The sequence below is a fragment of the Stegostoma tigrinum genome, chromosome 15 (assembly GCF_030684315.1).
Source record: "Stegostoma tigrinum isolate sSteTig4 chromosome 15, sSteTig4.hap1, whole genome shotgun sequence".
NCBI lineage: Eukaryota > Metazoa > Chordata > Chondrichthyes > Orectolobiformes > Stegostomatidae > Stegostoma > Stegostoma tigrinum.
The window spans coordinates 9,731,698-9,753,850 of NC_081368.1; the positions used below are offsets into that span (position 1 = coordinate 9,731,698).

General features: G+C 42.2%; 1 protein-coding gene across 2 annotated transcripts in view; it reads left to right on the plus strand.

Annotated features, from left to right (window-relative positions):
• Positions 1–4,761: 4,761 nt before the first annotated feature.
• The window catches only part of aff2 (AF4/FMR2 family, member 2), a 538,364-nt gene continuing 520,972 nt past the window's right edge, over positions 4,762–22,153 (plus strand). Inside the window, exon 1 of one of the 2 annotated variants that reach the window (XM_059651333.1) lies at positions 4,762–4,966. In XM_059651333.1, coding sequence (XP_059507316.1) covers positions 4,914–4,966 — 53 coding nt within the window. In that variant the 5' untranslated portion in view covers positions 4,762–4,913. The remainder of the gene's footprint in view (positions 4,967–22,153) is intronic. The other variant, XM_059651335.1, reaches the window with a different exon arrangement.

Below are 22,153 nucleotides of genomic sequence, written 5' to 3' on the forward strand. Positions count from 1 at the left end.
GGCTGATCCACCAATCAATATGATCATCCAACTCAGTCCCCTGTTCCTGCTTTATTCCCATACCCTTTGACCCCTTGGGTCCTAAGAACCATACCTAACTCCTCCTTGAAAACATTCAATGTTCTGGCCTCAACCGCTTTCTGTGACAGAAATCCACGGGCTCATCGTTCTCTGGGTGAAGAAATTTCTCCTCATCCCAGCTCTGAATGGCCTGCCTTATATCTGTAGACTGTAGCCTGGTAGAGTGTTGGAATGCCAAAAGTTTTCTTTCAATTGAAAATTCTTGCGTCTGCTATGGTGAATCTTCATTCAACACGCCCTGCAGTCTGTGGAGCAAGGGATTAATACTATGCCTTACCTGCAGTAATCTAGTGTGTAAATAATATGCACATATACCTTTGACAATCAGAGATTCCAAAAGCTGCTGATTCCTGTTGGAGTTGGAATCCCTCACAGTGCTCTGTTGATGGGTTAAAGGGGTTGGGACATTTCGACAATTGTTTCAGTTTTATGCGGAAAATAGATATTCTTCTCATACGATATCATTGTTATTTCCCTTTTAGGCTTTTTTTGATATTCATTGTCTGAAGCAGGAATACACTAAGCCTCCAGGAGGCTCCACATCCCTCTCTAACCCTTGCTGTGTCACGGCAAGGCTGCAATTCAAATACTTGTCCACTCCTGGCAGGACCTCCCACAGGCTAAAATACGTGTCGAAAATATGATTCAAAGATTGTAGCAGTAACACAAAGACTGACAAAGGAAAGAAAGTGTATTAAATATTAATAGTAGATAAAAATAATTTCAATGTACTGTACACAGTCTGATGCTTGGTATCATAAATATTAAATATATGTAGATCCTTTCTAAATTACAGTGCTAATGCATGATTGTTACAAGGCAGTTACAGCCCATTTCACTTGCAAGTGACACAAAGGCATCAGCTGGCTCTGTGCAACTCTCTCCCAATACCTTTGTTCTTGGCTGCTTCTGTCTTAACCTTTCAAATTGCCCTCCAAAAGCAAATGTGGAATTCCTTCACGAAATCCCAATGCCACTTCAGCTCTCTCTCTCCTTCTTTAAGCCACACTTTTAGTCCTATCATTTTGCAGCAAGCTTTTGGACACCAGTCCTTCTGTGGCTCAGCTGCCTTGGGATATTGAACTACAATAAAAGTGCAATATAAACACAAGGTGTGGTATTGTGGATGCTGTGCAAATGAAAATTGTTGTTACTTTATTCTCTAATGTGTGTTTAATTTTGGTAACAAGAAATTGAAGATTTTTAAGTCATTTACTCCTAACCTTTGCAATCTATTGGCACTTGGCGATGAAATAAATTTTATTTCTCTCCTGACATAGAGAAAAATCGCATTTCATTGCTGAAGGCAAATGTGGTTTCTGAATGATCATATTCCAAATTACAATCACTTGGTGTAACAATTTTTGTTCTTTAATGAAATATTCAATTACAGCAGCAAAAGTCATCGGCAAAGTGTTGCAATTAATGCTTTCAGGGAAGGACTTTATGCAACTGAAACCCTTCCTTCAGAACTCAAGTGAAGTCCTCACACTACATAGTGTGAATTTTACTTGTTTTAATTGCTGGGTTATTTTATCTGGCCCTTTAGTCTCTATACTTCGCAAAAAAAACTCTTTTAAAATTGCAATTTTAAATTACCTTTCATGTCCTCGAGACATTCCAGTTCACTAAACAGACAATGATTCAGTTCTGGAAGTCTAGTCACTGGTGTAATGCAGGACATTCGGCAGCTAATTTGAAAATGGGAAGGTCCCATTCTCAGCAATAATCTAAATTACCAGATCATCTCATTTAATGCCGTTGATTGAGAGATAAATATTGATTTGGACACAATTCCCTTGACATTCCTTCAACATTATGATAAGATCTTTTTACCATGGTCCACCTGGAGAGGGCAGACAGGGCCTTAGAGGTACCTCCGACAGTGCAGCATCCCTTTTACGTTCTTTGCTCTGGTGTGGAACTTGAAGCCTTAGCCATTTGAAATAGAGAAAGCTACTAGACAAGCCACAAGTCCTAACCAGATACTACCACCACATAAAGCTCTGTACTGGGGGGGGGGGGGGGGGGCACTAAATTGCCAATGAGGAATTGAGAAAATATTGCATCTCTCTTTCACAAGGCAATTGATATTAAATGTTTTGCCTTTATGTGTAGCAGATGCTGCCACATTTCGATATTAAAATGATAAGTCAAAGGTGGAATCCTCCAACTTTGGGACTATGTTCTTTGCCAGTTGAAATAATCATGTCGGCATTACCCATGAGGCTATGGACATCTCTCAGGGTGCTGTGTCAGGGGTAGATGTCATTGTGTTGGTTTCTATGGTTCCAGACAGCCTTCACCATTGAAGAGTGCCAACAGTATGGAGTTATTATGATTGAGACAAAAGAAAGCTGCAGACGTTGGAATCCAAGGTAGACAAACAGTTTTTTTTCCTTCATTCATTCACAGGATGAGGGCATCACTGGCTAGGCAGGATTTATTGCCCATCCCTAGTTGTCTGGAGGGCAGTTCAGAGTCCACCACATTGCTGTAGGTCTGGAGTCACATGTAGGCCAGACCAGGTAAAGATGGCAGATTTCCTTCCTTAAAGGACATTAGTGAACCAGATGGGTTTTTCTAACAATCGACAAGAGATTCACAGTCATCTTTAGCCTCTTAATTCCAAATATTTATTCAATTCAAATTCCACCATCTGCTGTGGTGGGATTCAAACTTCGGTCCCCAGAACACAGTCTGGGTCTCTGGATTTACTGTCCAGTGGTAATACCACAAAGTCATGCCTCCCCATGGAGGAAAGGAGCAGTCAATGTTTCGTCAATTACCCTTCATTGACTGCTCTTTTCTTCCATATGCTGCCTGGCCTGTTGTGTTCTTCCAGCCTCCTGAAGTCATTCGAATGTCTTGCATAGCCATTGCTGATGAATTTTTGGTCCAGTTGTTCAGTAAAGCAGAAAGAATTAACTCGTCATTCCAGCTCTGTGCAATTGATAGATTGAATCCCATCTGCTGCCAGAAGGAACCCAATAAGAATGGCTGTTGTTCATTGGTGATATGCCCTAGAGTTCAGAGAAGGAGGCCTCTTTAAGAGAACAGTAACATACAGGCCCAAGTGATCCAGTGCATGACTTTTTTTAGTTAATTAGTGTATTTCACATGCCTTGGAATGTCCCAATACACCTGACAGTCAATGAAGAAAATTCTGACATGCAGTCAGTGTTTGTAATGAAGAAAGTGTGGCAGCTAATTTGCACACAGCAAGCTCCCACAAACATCAATGTGATAACGATCAGAATAATCTGGTTTTGTGACATTGATCAGAGAGGTAATTATTGGCCAGGGATCTGGGGAAAACTACTCTGCTCTACATTCACCTGAAAGGACTGGAATTGGTTTAATGTCTTATCCGAACGACAGCACCTCAAACATTGCAAACGCCCCCTCAACTCTGCACTGGGGTGGCTTCTGTCCTGGAGGGATTGGAGAAGGGCACAGAAAAAATTTGTGTCATACGTTGTGGAGACAACTTGTCATGTGAAGGGAGGCGATATTGTTTTTGCTCTCTCCCTCTCTCATTTAACTGATGTGAGACTGCCAATCCAGTTTATGTCTCTGTTGAGGAAGTGGCTGTGCATGTGTTTGTCTGATGCTTTCACAGCAATCTGTCCTTAACATCTGACTCTCTGATGCCTGTGGTGGAGGGAGCACAGGGGCTCTAAAGCATATGTGACTCTCTGCGATCATAGTCTCGATGCGCTCGGCTGGCACACCTGGCCAATGTTGCCTGGCAGTGGTCCACCCTCCCCCTGACCCACCAATGTGCTGGGAATTTTTAACCTGTGTGGAACATGGCTTGACTTAGGTCTCACGCTCTGGTCTCCATGCACACTATTCAATAGAGCATCCTGTACTTGTGACACCTTCAAACACAAATGATTCCCAAACTTATTCTCACCATTGCCCCCACCCATTTAAATTTTTGAAAATTGACACAAGCCCTCATTGAGAACTGAGAGTGTGGAAGCGGGTGGGTGGGGTTGTGGGAACTATTTGAGTAGGAGCACTCCTGCTATGACATGGTCAATACTCCACTAATGTCTCAGTGTTTTATCACTGCTGATCCCAAACACGACCCGACCCCCACTTTAGGGAAGTTCTGCTCAAACAAATGCATTGGTACGGGGCATGGGTTGGGCAATTAGCCTGCTGCCAATCCCCAGGATGGCAATAGAAGTGGGATTGGAGAGGCTTTACCACAGAGGACCATCAACTCAGTATATTCAAGGCTGCAGTGGGGAGATTTTTAATCTGTGAAAGAATTAAGGAGGAAGCAGGACAGTGCAGCTGATAATTATCAGATCAACCATGATCCCATTGAATGGCAGAACGGACTGATGGGCTGAATGGCCTGCTTTTGCTTCCATAAGGTCTTGTGGACATCAGATAATACTAACCTGATTGATTTTGTTTTAAAATCAGAAGGGAGAATGTATTTAGTACCTGACATGTCCCTCAGAAAGCTGATTTTTTCCTCTCTCTCTTTCTCTTTCTCTCTGTCAGGGTTTTGGAGTTTAGCAGCTATTTCATATTGTGTGTGTGTGTGTTTTCTATGTGCCAGATCCTGAGCTGATAGCGTGCTGGCTCCATGTCATGGCTTCTCGCTGCCGAAAGCTCCACCCAACTCTGTGTAATGTTCAGTCTGCCTTGCACATCAAGGCAGGCTCAAAGAGCCAGCATTCTCTCACTGTGAGAGCCAGCCCAGCCAGCACGTACTGTACGGGTTACAGTTAACAAGAACAATCGTATGTTCTGTCAAGCCCACTGCTGTCAGGGATACTAGTTCCAGAGACCTGACCAGGAGAACTACGATGGACCTTTTCGAGTTTGACTTCTTCAGAGACTGGGAATTAGAGCAATCGTGGTAGGTCTGTGTGTGTGTGTGTGTGTGTGTGTGTTTTAAGCCTTTGTTATGAATAAGGTTGCTTCATCCTTTTTCGCTGAGGCATTCCAACCACCAGTACCTTTCTCAGTCGCTGTAAAACGCTGTAGTACTGCAGCCCTTTTTCCTTACCCCTGTCAAAGCGGCTCCACGCTGGCAGCACTGCGAGTCTGTATTTTGCCCACACTGATTTTTATTTTCGCTGGGAGCTTTGTTTCGTGTTGTGTTTTATTTTTATTTCCCCCCACTCTGTCTCCTTGCGAGAGCTTTGGTGGACATAACGCACCAGAGACACCTAGTGCCCCCATGACACTGACGGACTTAAGTTGCAGCTGGATATCCCTGCGGGGAAAATCATTGGATGTTTCCAATTAACGGGTGACTGTCAGGCCTTTGAGGTCAACTTCCGACACAAACATACACAATATGTACGGAAAATATTAAGTGCTTAAAGCAATACCCTCGCGGTGCGAGTTATAAAATTGCGATGCTTGGTCATCCAAGATATCATCTTGGTATACTTACATGGTAATAGTTAGGGGTGCCTGAAAAACTTTCAGGACACGAGGAATTTGTCCCTTTTTATTGCTCCCCACTGGAAAAAGACAGTTTTGTGGGAGTAAGACTGAAGCCTCAGTTGTTTTAATGTGTGTTAGATGCAACATTTCTATGTAATATTCTCAGAGCTGCTCAGCTGCATTGAAAATCAAGTCAAGGTCCATGCACCGTGCTCACTTGCAGGACCTGTCATAACATACTCTCTTATGATTAAAAGGGGAGATGGGATTCAACAGTGGATCCTTTGCTTCTCAAAGAGTTAAGTGTAGAATTTATATTAACCCATCAATAGCCAGGCTAGGTTAGGAATTATTGCACTTAGAAACCGAACAGCTTTCTCTAAAGTGGACCAGTCTCAATCCATTGAGAAAAATTTTGATTTGACCAGATCTACATGCACCTAGAGTGAACTGTCTCTTTGAGATGAATAGTAATAGTTTACATGCCTTCTTTTGGGGTACAGTGCTCCATTGAGGCTTGTGTGTGTGTGTGTGTGTGTGTGTGTGTGTATGAGTATGTTTGTGTGTGTAGCAGATGGCTAGTGAGCCAAATGGCCATCTTCTGAACTGCAAAGTTCAGAGTGAAAACATTTTGTAGATTCTGCCAATGTGCCACCTTTCAGTGGTTGGTGCCTGAGAATGTTCCAAAGGTAGTTGCTCTTTTAATCCAACTCTTTTGTTACTGGCTGGTGTTCCATGGTTGTAGACTGCCTCTTATTTTTGTTTGTAGTGATTTTATAGGAACATGTGCTTGTTATCACTGGTGGTCTCGTAAAGTGTGTTTGCCTGTGTCCTGGCAGTCAAGTGGAGGTCATTCAGACTCTAGCAAGTAAATAATGAACATCTGTTTGATCTATGATACTCTAGCACTGTAGTAGTAGATGCCAATGCTTGTTGACTTCGTGTCATTGTGTGCTGGTGCTTGAGAGGCCCACAACTAAAATCTGTTCAATGTATTTTGGCTCAGTGATGACATGTACCAATCTCTTGTAGTCTATTGACTGAGCATCTGATTCCCGTCAGTACATTAGCAGTAAATGTCTCATTTGTGATGGGTTATTGGCCCTTCCAGGTTTATATTTGTGTTTGCTTGGTAGTAATGTCGTATTGTTCTGCACTTGTTGACCTTGTCTCAAAGTGTCCAGTCCATTTTGGTCAAGATCTAGTTTAAATGCAGCCCTCCCATTAGATGAAGGGCAGTAACAATTTAATCCTTGTGCTGTCGTGGCATCAGGTATCCAGTCCACGGTGATTTAATGGTGCATATGAATTTGGTTTTTGATGATGTAAGGTGGGATTGTAGGGAGGGTGAAGCTATGTTTACATCTCTCTTCTTTCCAGCTAGTCACAGCATGCAATCACTCGTTGAGGTTACTGATGCATTGTCTGTGTGGTTAGTGTGGCAATGAATTTCAAAGATTTTTAATTCTATTTGGTGCAAGAATCATTAAATCAGAATTTCTTCCTGAAGTCTGCAGGCTTTTGTAAACCTACTTCCAATAGGTAGTGCAATGGAGATGAGCCACCCTTATGACAAAGATAATTTACAACAAATATATATGTGCATGGACCTAATTTTGTCCAATACCATATGAAAAAGCTTTGCATTAAGGAGGCATGAGTCAACGTTCTGTTTCGAGACTTTATACATCCAGATGGTTCACAAGGGACCTGTGTTTTAAAAACCAATAACCTTTAGCCAGCACACACATGATTAGTTAATGGTTACCTTATTCTTCAAACAAAATAATATTCTGTGGAATGTTCATTCTCCAGGAAATCACAGCCATTTGGTGTGTCTTGTGAGAGTATTTGTAACAGTATAGGGCAGTTTGTGTCTCAGATTGAATATAAATCCTTTTTTGGCAAATCGGTGTTAAGAAAGGAGATTTACAGAACTGGTAGGCAACTTTAATAAGATTGTATCTGATACAGCTGTTGCACATGAACCTAAGGCCTGACCTGGAACAGATCACCTTTGTTTAGGGTATAAGATCCTGTCCAGAATGTCAAATTATGTTGAAACTTCACTTGATCTGATGGTGTGAAAGGTACTCAAATCGCAACAAAAGTGTAACCCGAGTTTTTATTTTAACGGAAAATGAACCCTTTCTCAGACAGGGCTGCTCACACCCCTTGTCTTTGGCAAAAGAAATGGACCTTTGAACTTTCTATTTATAAAACATGTTGGAGTCTTTGACATTTCTGCACATGGGTCTTTGTGCTCTCGCTGAGGTCTGCCTAAGAGTGGAATACAGCAACAGCAGCCAAAAACAAAATCCCAACAGCATCAGTCGACTTTACGATTGCAAACAGAAGGATTGTGTTAATGTTCAACTATTCAGGTTGCTTGCAAGATCAATTATTAATCATTGGTTTAATTTCTGCACTTACTACTTCTGTTTCTGTCTGCTGTCTGTTTATCTGTAGTATTTTGACTCAGTTGATTCTGTTTTAGTGATATCTGACATATATTTCAAAGCTTGAGCAGAGCAGCAATCCTATGAACAAGTGCCAGTGTCTAGTGGAATGCAGTTTACCATTTTCAAGAATGTGTGAATAATAAACAATGCAGTATGTTTTACAGGTGTGCCTGCTGATATGCACATACAGGTATACAGATATATGTATATGAACATATTGAGTAGAAATCTCCATTGGATGGTGATGTGTGCAGTACATAGCATCTCTATCTTTTCTCCAGAAGCTTCAGGTTCATAATCTCATCCCCGGACCTAATGAGCACAGAAGCTGTGTTCATAATACAGCCAATTTACAACATGTAAAACCTTCTAATATATAGATGGTTAGATTTGGAGAGTCTCCTGGTTCGTCATGTTTATTGCAGAGTGGTGCCAGTCAAACTTTAGCCTCTGGGTGACAGGCTACAGACCTCCTCCAGGAAATGTGAGCGACAGAAACAGATGTGTGTGCTTTGTCCACCTTGTGTGTATCTAGCCCTGTGAAGTCCAAGATGAATCAGAATAACTGTTTGATTAACGAAGCATTTATGTATTGGGTTTGCTGGGAGCAAACAATGATGGAATATTGCATCACAGTCGCCTGATGCAACATCAAAGGCAGGCCATCTTGATATTTTATGATGTTAGCGTGCTGGGTTTTAAAGCTTGGGACAGTGAGATTTTTACAACAACATTACATCGTGTTACTGAGGCCTTTCTGCTTTATCCCAAAACTTTTATCCAAGTGGTGCACTTAAACCCAAGTGATGAAGGTATATTGTTTCAACAGCATGCCACCAACTGTCTCTTTGAAATGACTTAACTACACAGGACACAAAATGTCATGGAGCCCCTGATGGCACAATGCTTATTAAAGTGACACATTTCATTTTAAATGCCTGAGAAGTAGTTTTCTGTTTGTTTGCAAACCACATTCTGACTTGACATTGGAATGTGTTGCCCGAAGGAGCAGTGGAAGCAAATTTCAAAGGGGAATTGGATACACACCTGAAAAGGGAAGATTGGTAGGATTTTGGGGAAACAGTATCAGTGATTGAATAGCTTCTTCAAAGAACCAGGACAAACACTGTGGGGATAATGGCCTCCATTTCTGTTCCCTCCTTTGTTAAGGTGAAGTGAACAATGGATAGGAATTGGAACAGGCCATCCTGCTCTTGGACTTGGCAGCTCAATCTCTTTTGCTCCTCTTGGGAAAATGCACCAATCTTGGCTCCTCAGATAGTAACCTGCATTGAAAATGATGAAGGTTCCAAATCCCTGGACTGTTTCTTGTTTGGTCATTGTCACTTGCGAGTGGGTTGGCAAGCTGGACACATGGAGAGGCCAGTCTCCCAAAAAATTGAACCAGCATTTTTTTCATGATAATGTCAATGATTTAGGTGCTTTGGATTTCAGAATGAGAAGAAGGTGCTGAATATTTAATGGCCAAAACTTTTGCTGCCATTCCCTCCCTTCCCCCACCCCGGACCGGCACTTTTAACACGTGTGCCATGACTGACTTCATTTGGTCAACTGCATCAACAGGTCAATAATGCTACAACATGGCTGCCTGTGAAAACGTACAATTCATCACCCTCTGTCATTGATCATCCCTGCCTGCAGAGCTTAATATAGATATTGGTAACTCAAAAAAAATCCATAACTGTATCATCTTGGATTTATACAGCATGTTTAATTTGGTGATGAACCAATCAAAGGCATATTTCACAGCAGGGTGTTCAGACAAGTTTTGACACTAGGCCAAGTAAAGAGACATCAGGGCGAGGTGACTGAAAGCTCTATGAAAGAAGTCAGATTCTGAATGGTGGAGAAGACAGTTAGAGAGAAGGGAAGGTCAAGGAAGGGAATTCCGGAGCTTAGGGCTTTAGTAACTGGAAACATCATGACCCATTGCGATAAACGCACTGTTAGGAAAAGCAAGAATGGTGAATGCCAGAAAGTCTAGAACATTCCAGAATGTTTCCCAAGACACAAACATATCTCAACAATGGAATTTATAATATATTCTGTGCTCATTTTTGAACGCACAACACAGTTCAGGCAATTTTACCTCATGTCATATTGTCTGAGTTAGACTGTCCCATGTAACTGTTAGCCACCACCTGCTTGGTGGGAAAATTCTCGCTGTGGAGTTGGAGGATTACTGGTTCAATGTACTGGCTACCTGGTCTTCTTTAGGCAAGCAGATGTCCTGAGAGCAGCACTGAGGGACTGCTGCGCTGTTGTTGAGGTCACCCTTCATACAAAACGTTAAACCAAGTCCTTGTCTAAACTTGCATGGGAATGAAAAATGATCCCAATGATGCACAACCTTGACAAAGAGCAAGGGATTCTGGGAAAACATTTATTCCCTTAATAAACTGAAAAAAAACACAGGCAGTCTTACCATTAACGGATTGTACTTTATGTGATCTTACAGCATGCACAATGATTTCCTGCATTGCAACAGTGACCACAATCAGAAGCGTTCTTTATTGGCTGAAAAGTATTTTGGGGCACTTTGAGGTGTGCTTGACTTGTCTTCAGTAATGACTGGTTCATATGAAGCTGCTGCATTTGTTCTCTGTGTAGAGTCACACCAAATCTTCCTTGAAGTGTCAACAACAAATAGCAATTGTGAAACAGAAGATAGTCAACAAAGCTAATGGAAGAATGGCCTTTATATTGAGAGGACTGGAGTATTCAGAAGTTATGCTGCAGTTATACAAAACCATGGTCAGACACCACCTGGAATCCTTTGAGCAGATCTGGGCACCACACCTTAGGAAGGGTATATTGGCCTTGGTGGGAGTACAATGTAGGTTTATAAAAATAATCCATGGATTTCAGAGGTTAAATTACAAAGAGAGATTATACAAACTGGGCTCATTTTCTCTGGAATTCAGAAGTTTAAGGAATGATCTGATGGAAGTCTTCAAGATATTAACAGGAAAAGACAGGGGCGATAGAGATAAACTATTTCCATTTGTTGAGGATTCTAGAACAAGAGGCACAGTGTGCGAATTAGGGCCAGACTATTCAGGAAAGGCATTAGGAAGCACTTTTACACACAAAGGCTGGCCGAGGTTTGGAACTGTCTTGTGCAGAGTTCCAGTGGATGCTGGATCAGTTGTTAGTTTTACATCTGAGACAGATCAATTTCCCAACTCAACTACGCCATCTAGTAATGATTCTATGAAGCAAGATTATGAAGAGGAATGGGCCAAAAGCACGTATATGGGTTTAGGCCACAGAACACCCATGATCTCAATGAATGGTGGAACAGGATCATGGGGCTGAATGGCCTACTCCTGATTCTCTGTGAGCATAAGGACAGTTTATTCCTTGCTGCAACTTCCCTACAACCTTGCTGTGTTGTATGGGAAGGAGTTGACAGCATTGTAATCACGGTTCTGTGGTACACACAGGCAGTGTGATGAAGCCTTTTAGCAGCTGTTGTGTTTTAGCCCTCTTGCTGTGTCAGGTATATTCTTTCACCAGTTGACTGCAGACACTTGAAAAGGAAAATACGTTGTGACACTGAAGTGGCGTTGGGGGTTGGTGAGATTTGGGGTGTGTGGGATGTGCATTTCACAATAATCAGTTCTCTGAATGCAGGTACAGAAAGAGGAATTGGTACCGATGCTGGATAGCCAAATCTGTTATATGCAAATTTCAACAATTTGGATGTGGACAACACATTGCAAAACCAAATGTGCAATTCAAAGCAAAAATGTTGCAACTAAATTTTGAATGAAATGCATTAGTCTGTTTCAGTATTGGCAACTATATTTGGAGCTCTTTGTAGATAGGAATTGCACACAGTATTCCAATTATATTTTGGATCATTACATCTTGAATTCTGGTATTGCGGTATCGCTGACTCAGTGGCTCCGTGCCTAACTTCAGGCTTGAACCTGGTCTACTCTCTATTTATAACCTTGACATATCTGTTACTAATATTGCTGCCAACTTGAAACTGTCCGGTTTCAGATGACAGAGAGGCAGGAGCTAGCAACAGAGCACTCAACCAGCTATTTAAAAAAGATTTACCACGTCAGTGTGCTGTGCTGGGTTGAGGGACAGTGCCACACCTCAGTTTAATTAATTTGCAGGAATGCAAACAGGGATGAAACAAAAAAAAAATCTCCTCAGCAGCTCCAAGTGCACAGGGGTGAGGTAATAAATGAGAAATGTCACGGAGATCATTTCTGCCTGGCATTTCAATGCCATGAGAAGTGGAGTGCACTCAACAACACTATTCAATATTTGCCCTAATCCACATGTTCAGGTTTTTGTTGTACACCTCTACAGCAGGCGGAACTTGAATCAGAGTCGAAGCTAAAAAAAAAGTGAAGACTGGAAATCTGAAATTGCTGGAGAAACTCAGCAAGGCTGGCAGCGTCTGTGGAAAGAGAAACAGATTTAATGTTTCGAGTCCAGAACACTGAAGGATTCTAAGAAGAGTTACTGGACCTGAAACATTAACTCTATGCTCATTCCATTGAAGCTGCCAGATTTGCTGAGTTTTTCCAGCAATTTCTGGTTTTGAAACTGGGTCTCCCAGTGAAGAGTTAGGGACATTACCACTGCATCACAACAGCCGTTCAGTACTTCCCCTAATCCATTCATTCAGAGATATTACTAAAGGTAGAGTCACCATAGTCTTACCAGTCCATAGTCCCACTCTCTCATGAGAGAGAGGTGACTTGTGGTGGTTTAAGCTGAAGGTGACCACAAGTCATGCAAAGGGAGAGGTTGAGAGGGACAGTCCTTCACAGGAACCTGAGCTGCTGGAGGAATTAAACCTTCGCTGTTGGTGTCACTCAGTATTGCAAACCAGCCATCCAGTACATTGAGCTGACCATCTTGCAGATCAGAGATATTATTACCCACTTCTGGAGCAGGTGAAATTTGAACCCCCAGGCCTCGTAAATCAGAGGTAGGAACACTACCATTGCATCACAAGAATCCACCTTTAAAATACCCCCAATACCAGAGCATATCTGAGCAATTCTTTCATGCCCACTGTATGTGGAATAACACACAGGCCATTCAGCCCGACTGCTCTCTGTTAGTGCTTTTGCTCAGTATAAATCAGTTAACCTCATCCTGTTACCACAATTCCTTTGTGCTTCATGTGTTTATCCGGCCTTTTCTTTAAACACATCTCTGTTATTAGTCTCAACTACACCATCTGGTAATGATTTCTACATTCTAACCTCTCTCTGGCTGAAGAGGTTGCAGCTGAATTCTCTGTCGGATTGATTGTTAAATTTATGGCCCCCAGTTTTGGTCTCCCCCACACAAGTGAAAACATCACTATACCTACACGATTAAACCTTTTCAGAACCCTAGTTAACTCTACAGATTGCTCCTCAGCCTTCCTTTTTCTTGAGCCTGTTCAACCTCTCCTGGTATGTACAGGTTCTTAGTTTGATGTTAACCGGTACAATGTCATTGTCAGTTCCCTGCAAGAATTCGTTTTGCAATTCTCCAGACTTCCTCTTCCCCCTTTTCTATCCCTCAGGATTGAGGATGATTTGAGGAGACTCTAGGGGGTCTGATGAGGAGAGCGTTCTGTGGTGACTGCATGGTGCAGTCATGGAGTTGTGGACCCTGCCCCTAGTGAGTGGGTGGGGGGAGGTTGTACTTGTGGGTTGGTGGGATAGTCTGGATCCCATGTGCTCTTTCTGCTGTTTGCACTTGGCCTCCACACGCTCCACTCGGTGGTAATTGACGTGGTCGGCATATTCGCCAATGCTCTTTCTCCAACTTGTGCATTCCAGCAGCAGGTGATTCCCATGAGTCTGTGGGAGATGTTGTGTTTGTTCAGGGTGGCTTCTGAGGTGTCCTTGCAGCATTGCTTCTTCCATCCTACTATTGTGGAGCTCAAAATCGAGCACTTGTTTGGAGGGGTCTTGTGTTGGTTATGCAGACAGTGTGGCACACCTATCAACTGGTCATGTGTGACAAGTGCCTCAATGCTAAGGATATTTACCTGGGAGAGGACGCTCACACTGGTACACTGATCCTGCCAGTGGATTTCCAGGATTATAGCGAAGGCAGTGGTGATAACAATTTTGCAGGGATTTGAGACGTCGGCTACATGTGGTACATGTTTCAGATGCTTATGGGAGGGTGGGTCCTTCTGGAGATGATGAGCTGGGCTTAAGGTCCTGGATTTCGGATACTGTACTGCTCAGGCAGCTGAAGACTGCACGGAAGCATTGAAGTCAATGTAGGATTTCATCGTCAATGCCTGCTCATACCGAGAGGAGGCTCATGAGGTTTGGGAGATAATCCACGCTGTTCAGGGACTCACCATGGATTTCAATGCTCATTGACAGTGAAGTGTGGCAGGAGTGGGCTGGTAGAAAACCTATGTTTTCCGCATGTTTCATCTGAGACCCAGTCTCTCGTAGCTTGAGTGAATACGTTGATGATGGTTTGTAGCCGGCCTCTTCAGGCATTGTCTGTGTGCTTCAGCTCAGTGACTGAAATTGGGCTGGTCTAGGCTCTGGCCTGAAGATTGATCAGTTGCCTGCTCGTCCTGTAGATTAGCTGTACCGCGGCAGGGAGAGTCATGGAAATGGGGTGGAGTGTTGCGATGATGAAGATAGTGAAGAGTGTTGGTGTGACAGCCCCAGATTACATTGGCAGTGGGTCTGTGCTAGACCCACTGTGAGGATCAGGGCTTGTGTGTGTCACAGTGAAGAAGTGGAGAATTGTGATGAACTTCCACGGAGAGCCAAATGCGATATTCCAGAATCCCTCACGGTCAACAGCAGAGTCTAAGATCTTTGTAAGGTTGAAGAAGACCATGCACAGAGCCTGATGTTGTTCCCCGCACTTTTCTTGGACTTGTCATGACTGGAAATCATGTCCGTTGTGTGTCTTGAAGAGTAGGAGGCTTGTGGAGGAACTCCTTAGCCACTGGGAGGAGGCAGCTGAGGAGGATTCTTGCGATGACCTTTCCCCTGGCAGTCAGTATGGAAATCCCTCTATAATCTCCACACTTGGACCAGTGCCTCTGTCGCAGTTGCTGAAGTACTTGCCAAAGCAGCTGTAAATAAGCAAAGCTCGATGGGGCAATTACACAGAGTATGAGGAACTTGCTGCCTTCCCATTGATAAACAGTTAGTGATTTAAGTAAACTCAAAAAAGAATGTGCTGACAAGATTTGGCAATTCTGGGAAAGAGAAAACCACTAGTTAGCATGTTGACTTGCAAAGTTAATTATTTTCCTGTGAAAGATGCCATATAACACAAAAGGAGACAATTTGGCCTCTCACACCCATACTAGCCCTTGAAAGAGCTACCCAATAGCTGCATTAATATTGTTCTTTTTCCATTGTTCTGCAAATATTTTGGCTTGCAGCTTTTATTTGATTGCATTTGGAATGTTACAAGCGAACCTGTTTTTACCATCCTGTCAGGCAATGTGTCACAGATCATGATAATTTGCTGCCTAAAATGTTTTTTTTCTCTCACGTCACCTTGCATTTTGTCAATCACCTTAACCATGTCCCCTGGTAACTGACCTGTCTGTCAGCAGAAACAGTTTTTCCTTATTTACTGTATCAAGACCCTTTGTGAGTTTGAACACTCTTTATTAACTGTGAAACACCGTTGGACATTGCAAGTCGGAAATTAAAACAAAAAATGGTAATGCTGGAAATAATGACCAGATCAGGCAGTATTTGTGGAAAGAAAAACAGAGTTAGCATTTTCTGCTTTTTTTTAGTTATATCTCAGACTTCCAGCATCCACGGTATTTTGCATTCATGTCATTATTCAGAGCCAGAGGATGTTCCAAAGATGTTCTGAAATATTAACTTTATCACTCTCCACAAATGTCACTTGGCCTGCTGAGTATTTCCAGAATTTTTTTTATTGTTTATCTCCATTAAATTTCCTTTGAACCCATCTCTGCCGTGAAGATAATTATGCCAGTGTCTGTAAATTCTCTGCATAGCTAAATGTCTCCATCCCTTGTAATAAATCTCCTCCCACAGGGCCTTGACATCCTTTCTGGGCTGGAGGTGGTCAGTGTTCTGTAAGACACTTAGGACTTGAAAGAGTTAACCAACATTGTGGGACAAGTTTCTTTAGAACTCACCTTTCACGGCCTCACAAGAACATTACATAGCACTTTCAAAGTATCTCTGAAATGCCGTCACCTTTGCAGCAACAGATGACTGCACAGCAAGATCCCACCAAGCAGGGCTGCCTTGCGCAGGGGCATACCTGACAGGGAGAACTCGCAGGCTCATCTTCAAGTGGTGTGCTTGCTACAGGCTACTCGGTTTAATATCTCATCCTCTGACAGTGCTGCTACTCCCCCAGTGCTGCCCCCTGGTAGTGTTAGCCAGATTGTGTTCTCGAGTCTTTGAAGTGGGGCTTGAATGTGCCACTTCCTGACTCAATCATAGCCATGTTACCAACTCACCCAGCAATTGAAACATCCACAGAAATTTTACATAAACCCGTCAATGCCCCAGTGTCAGAATTCAGCCACAAAATTGTTAATCGATTGAATTCTAAACAGCCCCCACCTGACATAACAAAATATTTTCTCACTGGCGCAGTCTGGGTGAGACCTCCATGATAAGATATGGAGGAAAATATAGCTTATAAACTGGGCACAGAATACAGGCATGATCACTGCGTACAGACAAGACTCAGATAAATGCTGGTGCTTTCTTTCAATGATTGAAGTTAGACCGGGTTTCTGCCACAAAGCTCATCATCGGTCTGCTATTACACTGGAACATTTCATAAATCGTCGCATCTTTGATTAAAGTGTCACGGAGGCTCATCTGGATCTGCCTTGCCCTGAGTTGTTGCGATGAGGTGCCGCTACGTTAACCAGTGGCAGTGTTACTTCTTGTCACTTTATTTATTTAGATAAGTCCTGCTCTTAACTGCATGAGCACTTGCAGTGAGAACAGATGCTGAATTGAGTGCTAGAAGATTGTAACCCATCATAGCAAGGGCAGCTAACAGTTGACAATCTTATCTGCAGAGTAATTGCTTCAGGTCTGGTAATTATCATCTGAATTAAGTTTGTGTCATGGCCTGAGCTAGTGACACTAACCAGGTTGGTCTTATCTGTGACCTAGTTGATAACTCTCATAGGTCAGCAAGATGCAGCGCCAATGAGCATCACCCAGGTGGACAGAATTGAATATTTTGACTTGCGATTGCATTGCGTTCCAGACATATGCATATGCTGTGATATTTCTCCTCCCCACTTAATGGCACAAAGTGACAGGGATTTCTTGGTAACTTTACACTGGCATCACTGCAGTGTTCTTGGCTTTACACCTGCTTTTAATTTAACCTCAAAGGCTGGGCTATTATTTTGCCTAAAATGCCATGCTACAGTGCAGCATTTACACATTCAATTGTAATGAGAGTATTGGGTAAATGGAGAGTATCCCTCCAATGCCTGCTTTATGTCACATCCCACACTTTGGCTCACTTAGTCGTTGGTCATTGGGTTTCTTCACAATCTGCGCTCAATTGCTTAAATTCATTCTTGGAATGTGATGTTCTCGACCACGCCGGTACTTATTGCTCATGCTTGTGGGTTTATATTCATTTACAGGATGTGAATGTCACATGCATGCATGACTAGCATTTATTACCTGAACCTCATTGCACTTGAGAAGATGGTGATGAGCTGCTGCTTGAAGACAAGTGAGTGACATTGCTAGCCTGTTTCAGAGACAGGGCTCAGATTCATCCAGAAATAATGTGAACTGCAGATGCTGGAGAATTCAAGGTAACAAAATGTGAAGCTGGATGAACACAGCAGGCCAAGCAGCATCCTACAGCACAAAAGCTGGTGTGCTCCTGAGATGCTGCTTGGCCTGCTGTGTTCATCCAGATTCATCCACATTTCCCAGGCTCGACAGCCCTTAGCCTCTCACATGGTCCCAATAAAACCCAACAGCACTTGGTCTTTGAATTAGGCACCTTTTTTGGAGGCATTATTACACTGCATATCCGCTCTCATGTAGAGCAATCTAAACTCGGCATTTCAGGGGTACCCTGAAAGTGCTTTGTCACGTTTTTGTGATGTTGTGAAAGGTGAGTTTCTAAACAAGCTTGTCCCACAATGTTGGTTAACTTGCTGTCTCTTTCTGTGAACGCTGCCTGACCCACAGTGATTTCCGGCACTTTTTGTTTTCAGTATAGATTCCAGCATCTGCATTAATTTACTCCTTAATTTCAATCACCTCAGACCATAATAGGCCTTTTTATTGAATAACTGCAGTCCTTGTGGTGTTCGTGCAACCTTCCGGGGAGGGAGTTCCAAGAATTTGATCCTGTGATAGGTCATACACAAATTGAGAGTAGGAGTAGGTCATTCAAGCCTTTGAGCTTTCTCTGCCATTCAGTAAGATCATGGAGGGCCCAGACTCCACTCCGCTTCCTTGTCTTCACTCCTAACCCTTGACTCCCATGTTAATGATAAGGGTGTAGCTGACATGTATCCAGGTCAGAATGGCGGAGAAGAATTATGTGGCGACAGTGTTCATGTGAACATGCTGCCCTTATCCTTCTTCGTTGACTATGAAATTGTACTTCTTCGGTGTGACAATGGTTTATGTATGGTTTCTCCCGTCATGGATATGCTGATGTTGTATCTGATACATTGCATACTTCACCATCAAGCAATTTGAGGCAGAACTTGTCAACATTACCCTCTCATAACTTCCAAAGGGAGCAATTGAGACTTGGCTTTGAACTCCCAAGCCCTCTGTTTGGGAATCTGGCAATGGTGGCTCAGCAGTTAGCACTGCTGCCTCAGAGTGCTGGGGACCTGGGTTCAGTTCCACCCTCAGGTGACTGTCTGTGTGGAGTTGGCACATTCTCCCCGTGTCTGTGTGGGTTTCCTCCGGGTGCGCTGGTTTCCTCCCACAGTCCAAAGATGTGCAGGCTAGTTGGATTGGCCATGCTAAATTGTGCGTAGAGCCCAGGGAAGTTATAAGGGTGGGATACTCCAAGGGTCAGTGTGGACTTGTTGGGCCGAAAGGTCTGTTTCCACACTGTAGGGATTCTGTGATCTATGATAAACTATTAAAAGAACAGAATCCAAGGACAAAAACAAAACTGGTGGAGACAGAAACAGAGTTAATGTTCTTCTTCAGAAACTCATTGGACTCAAAACATTAACTCTGTTTTTCTCTCTTCATGCACGCTGCCAAATCTGCTGAGTTTCTCCAGCAATTTCTGTTTTTGTTTCAGGTCTTCAGCATGTGCAGTTCTTTGTCAAAATCACCACATGTTTCATTTCCTATTATATCTTATTTAAACAAAACTGGGGAAGTCAGCCTTAGTATCACAAGGTTAATGAAGTAAATCTCCCTAAACTCAACTAATCCAGGAATTTCAAGGAGGTTGATTCACATGTGTGGGAAGAATTTGTTGTTGGTTTCCAACTGTCAGGAAACAAGTCTAGGGGCAATAGTCAGAAATAATGAGAGAATTCCAAACAATTTTTTATACTCAGGGAATGGTGACAATGTGGAATGCACTGCCCAACAGAACAGACAAGATGAAAAGCTGGATCATTTTGCAATGTAGCTGAATAAAAGGCATGTGGGAGGAAGGAATGTGAGCCAGAGCCCAGTGCAGACTGGAAGCCAGTGTGGTTTGTTGTTCTGAACTTAGATTTCCGCATTGCTGGACACTTTATTTCCCTATTGTCTAAGATATGTAACTAAAGGAGCTGTGCCAAGGTACCTTTATACCTAAGTCAGCACTGTAAGTATAAGCTTTTCAATATACTCCTTGATTCTGTGTAACATTAAAGGTTAATTCTAATTCTAATTCTAATTCTGAAACAAGGTGAAGGAAAGCTTGCATGGAGCAAACAAACATAAGTACAGACACAGTTAGTATGAGTAATCTGTTTCAGTGCTGTAAATTCAATGTGAGTCAATATAAAAAATCACACTACTTTGTTGCAAAATCATTCATTGTCGCATTTTGAGAGTAGGCTTCAGTGCACTTAGGAATTGCATGTTCTGTTGTTCAGAGAACATTTGGGTCAAATTAGTGTTGTTTACTGCTGTGTAATTGCTCTGTGTGTCCTGGATTAGATGAGTTTAGGGAGATTTACTTTGTTAATCTTGTGATATTAAGACTGACTGCCCCAGTTTTGTTTAAATAACATATAGTAGTAAATGATACATATGGTGATTTTAAACAGGACCGTGCTTTCCTTTATAATTTAGATTATTTTCATTACTAAATCATTTCTATGAGGAATAAGGTAGAGGGGGATTTTATCTACAGTGCTTTGGCTGCAATATTGCAGAGGGGAACCCCTGGTCCATTGTTGAACCAGCCCCCTTTTTGTTCTTTCAGAATAAATGGGATGAAGATCAGGCAGACGCCTCTTAATAGCTGCACAAACATCTTAAGTGTTTGCTTACTAATATTATCAACAATCATTTCCGACCTTAAACTATTTGTCTTTGAGAGTGAAGAACTTATTCTTGAAATAAAAGCTTTAAATCAATGTAGCCAGATGTAAAATTCAACATGGGTTTGTTCCTTATCTCTTCTTTTTATCTCTGTTATCTTCCTTTACCACATTTGAGGCTTGGGAAGTAATAACAGGGAAGCAAGAAATGGTGGAAAAGTTGAACAAATACTTTGTATCAGTCATCATTGTATTTCATTCTGATAGCATTCCAAAAGTACAAAATAGAGTCATAGAGATGTACAGTATGGAAACAGACCCTATGATCCAACTCATCCATGCCAACCGGATATATTAGATCCATCAAGGGAGAAATTCAGAAGTCACACGATATGAGGTTATAGTTCAACAGATTTATTTGAAGCACCTGATGAAGACACATTGCTCTGAAAGCTTGTGATTTCACATAAACCTGTTGGTCTATAACCTGGTGTCAAGTGACTTCAGACTTCTGTCCACCCCAGTCCAACCCCAGCACCTCCACATCTTAGGAAAAATAATGGGGCTGAAGACTGATAGCTCCCCTAGTCCTGATGGGATGCATCCTCAGACATTAAAAGAAGCAGCTACAGAGATAGCGGATGCCCTGTTAGTAATCTCATAAGAATCCTTAAATTCTGGGAAATTCCCAGAGGATTGGTAAGCAGCCAATTTAGCATTTTTATTCAAAAATGGAATTAAACAATAAACAGGTGATTATGAACCAGGTAGTTCAATATCTGCAGTTGCAGAAATATTAGATACTTTTATAAAGGATGGAAAAGTAGACAATTTTGAAATTTGCAATATAATCAAACAAAGTCAGAATGGCTTCATGAAGGAGAAATTATGACAAGTTTACAAGATTTCTTTAAAGAGATAACAAGCAGGATGGATAAAGAGGAAGTGGTGTATTTAATGTATTTGGATTTTCAGATGGCATTTGATAAGGTGTCACATATTGGGCTACTTAACAAGATAAAGGCTTTGGGGGTAGTATATGAGCATAAATAGAAGATTGGCTAACTCATAGAAGACAGAGTTGTGACAAGGAGGGGTATTTTTAGGATAGCAATCTGTAACGAGTAGAGTGCAGTAGGGGAGGAGAGTTGGGGCCACAAACATTTACAATATAAATGAATGCCTAGGATGAGGGAAGGGAATACACTTTTGCCAAGCTTGCAGATGATGCAAAAATAGATGGGAAGGCAAATGGTGAGTATGATGCAAAGAGTGTACAAAGTGATACAGGCAGGTTAAGTGAGTGGGCAGAAGCTTAGTAGATGAAATGTAATGTCTGAAACTGTGAGGTTACACGCTTCAGCAGGAAGCAAAGCGATGGTGAAAATTATTTAAATTTGGAATGACTGCAGAATGCTATGGACAGAGGAATTGGGGAGTCCTTGTGCGTAAAGCTAGCATCCACGTTCAGCAAATAATGGAGAAGATAAATAAAATACTGGCTTTTATTTCAAAGGGAATCAAGTATAACAATCAGGAAGTATTTGCTAAAACTACATAAGGCACTAGTCAGGCCACATCTAAAATACTGTGAACAGTTTGGTTCCTTTATCTAAGGAAAGATGTATTGACATTGGAGGTGGTCCAGATAAGATTTGCTGGGCTGATCCCAGGTACAGAGGGACTGTCTGTTCAGAAGAAATTTAGT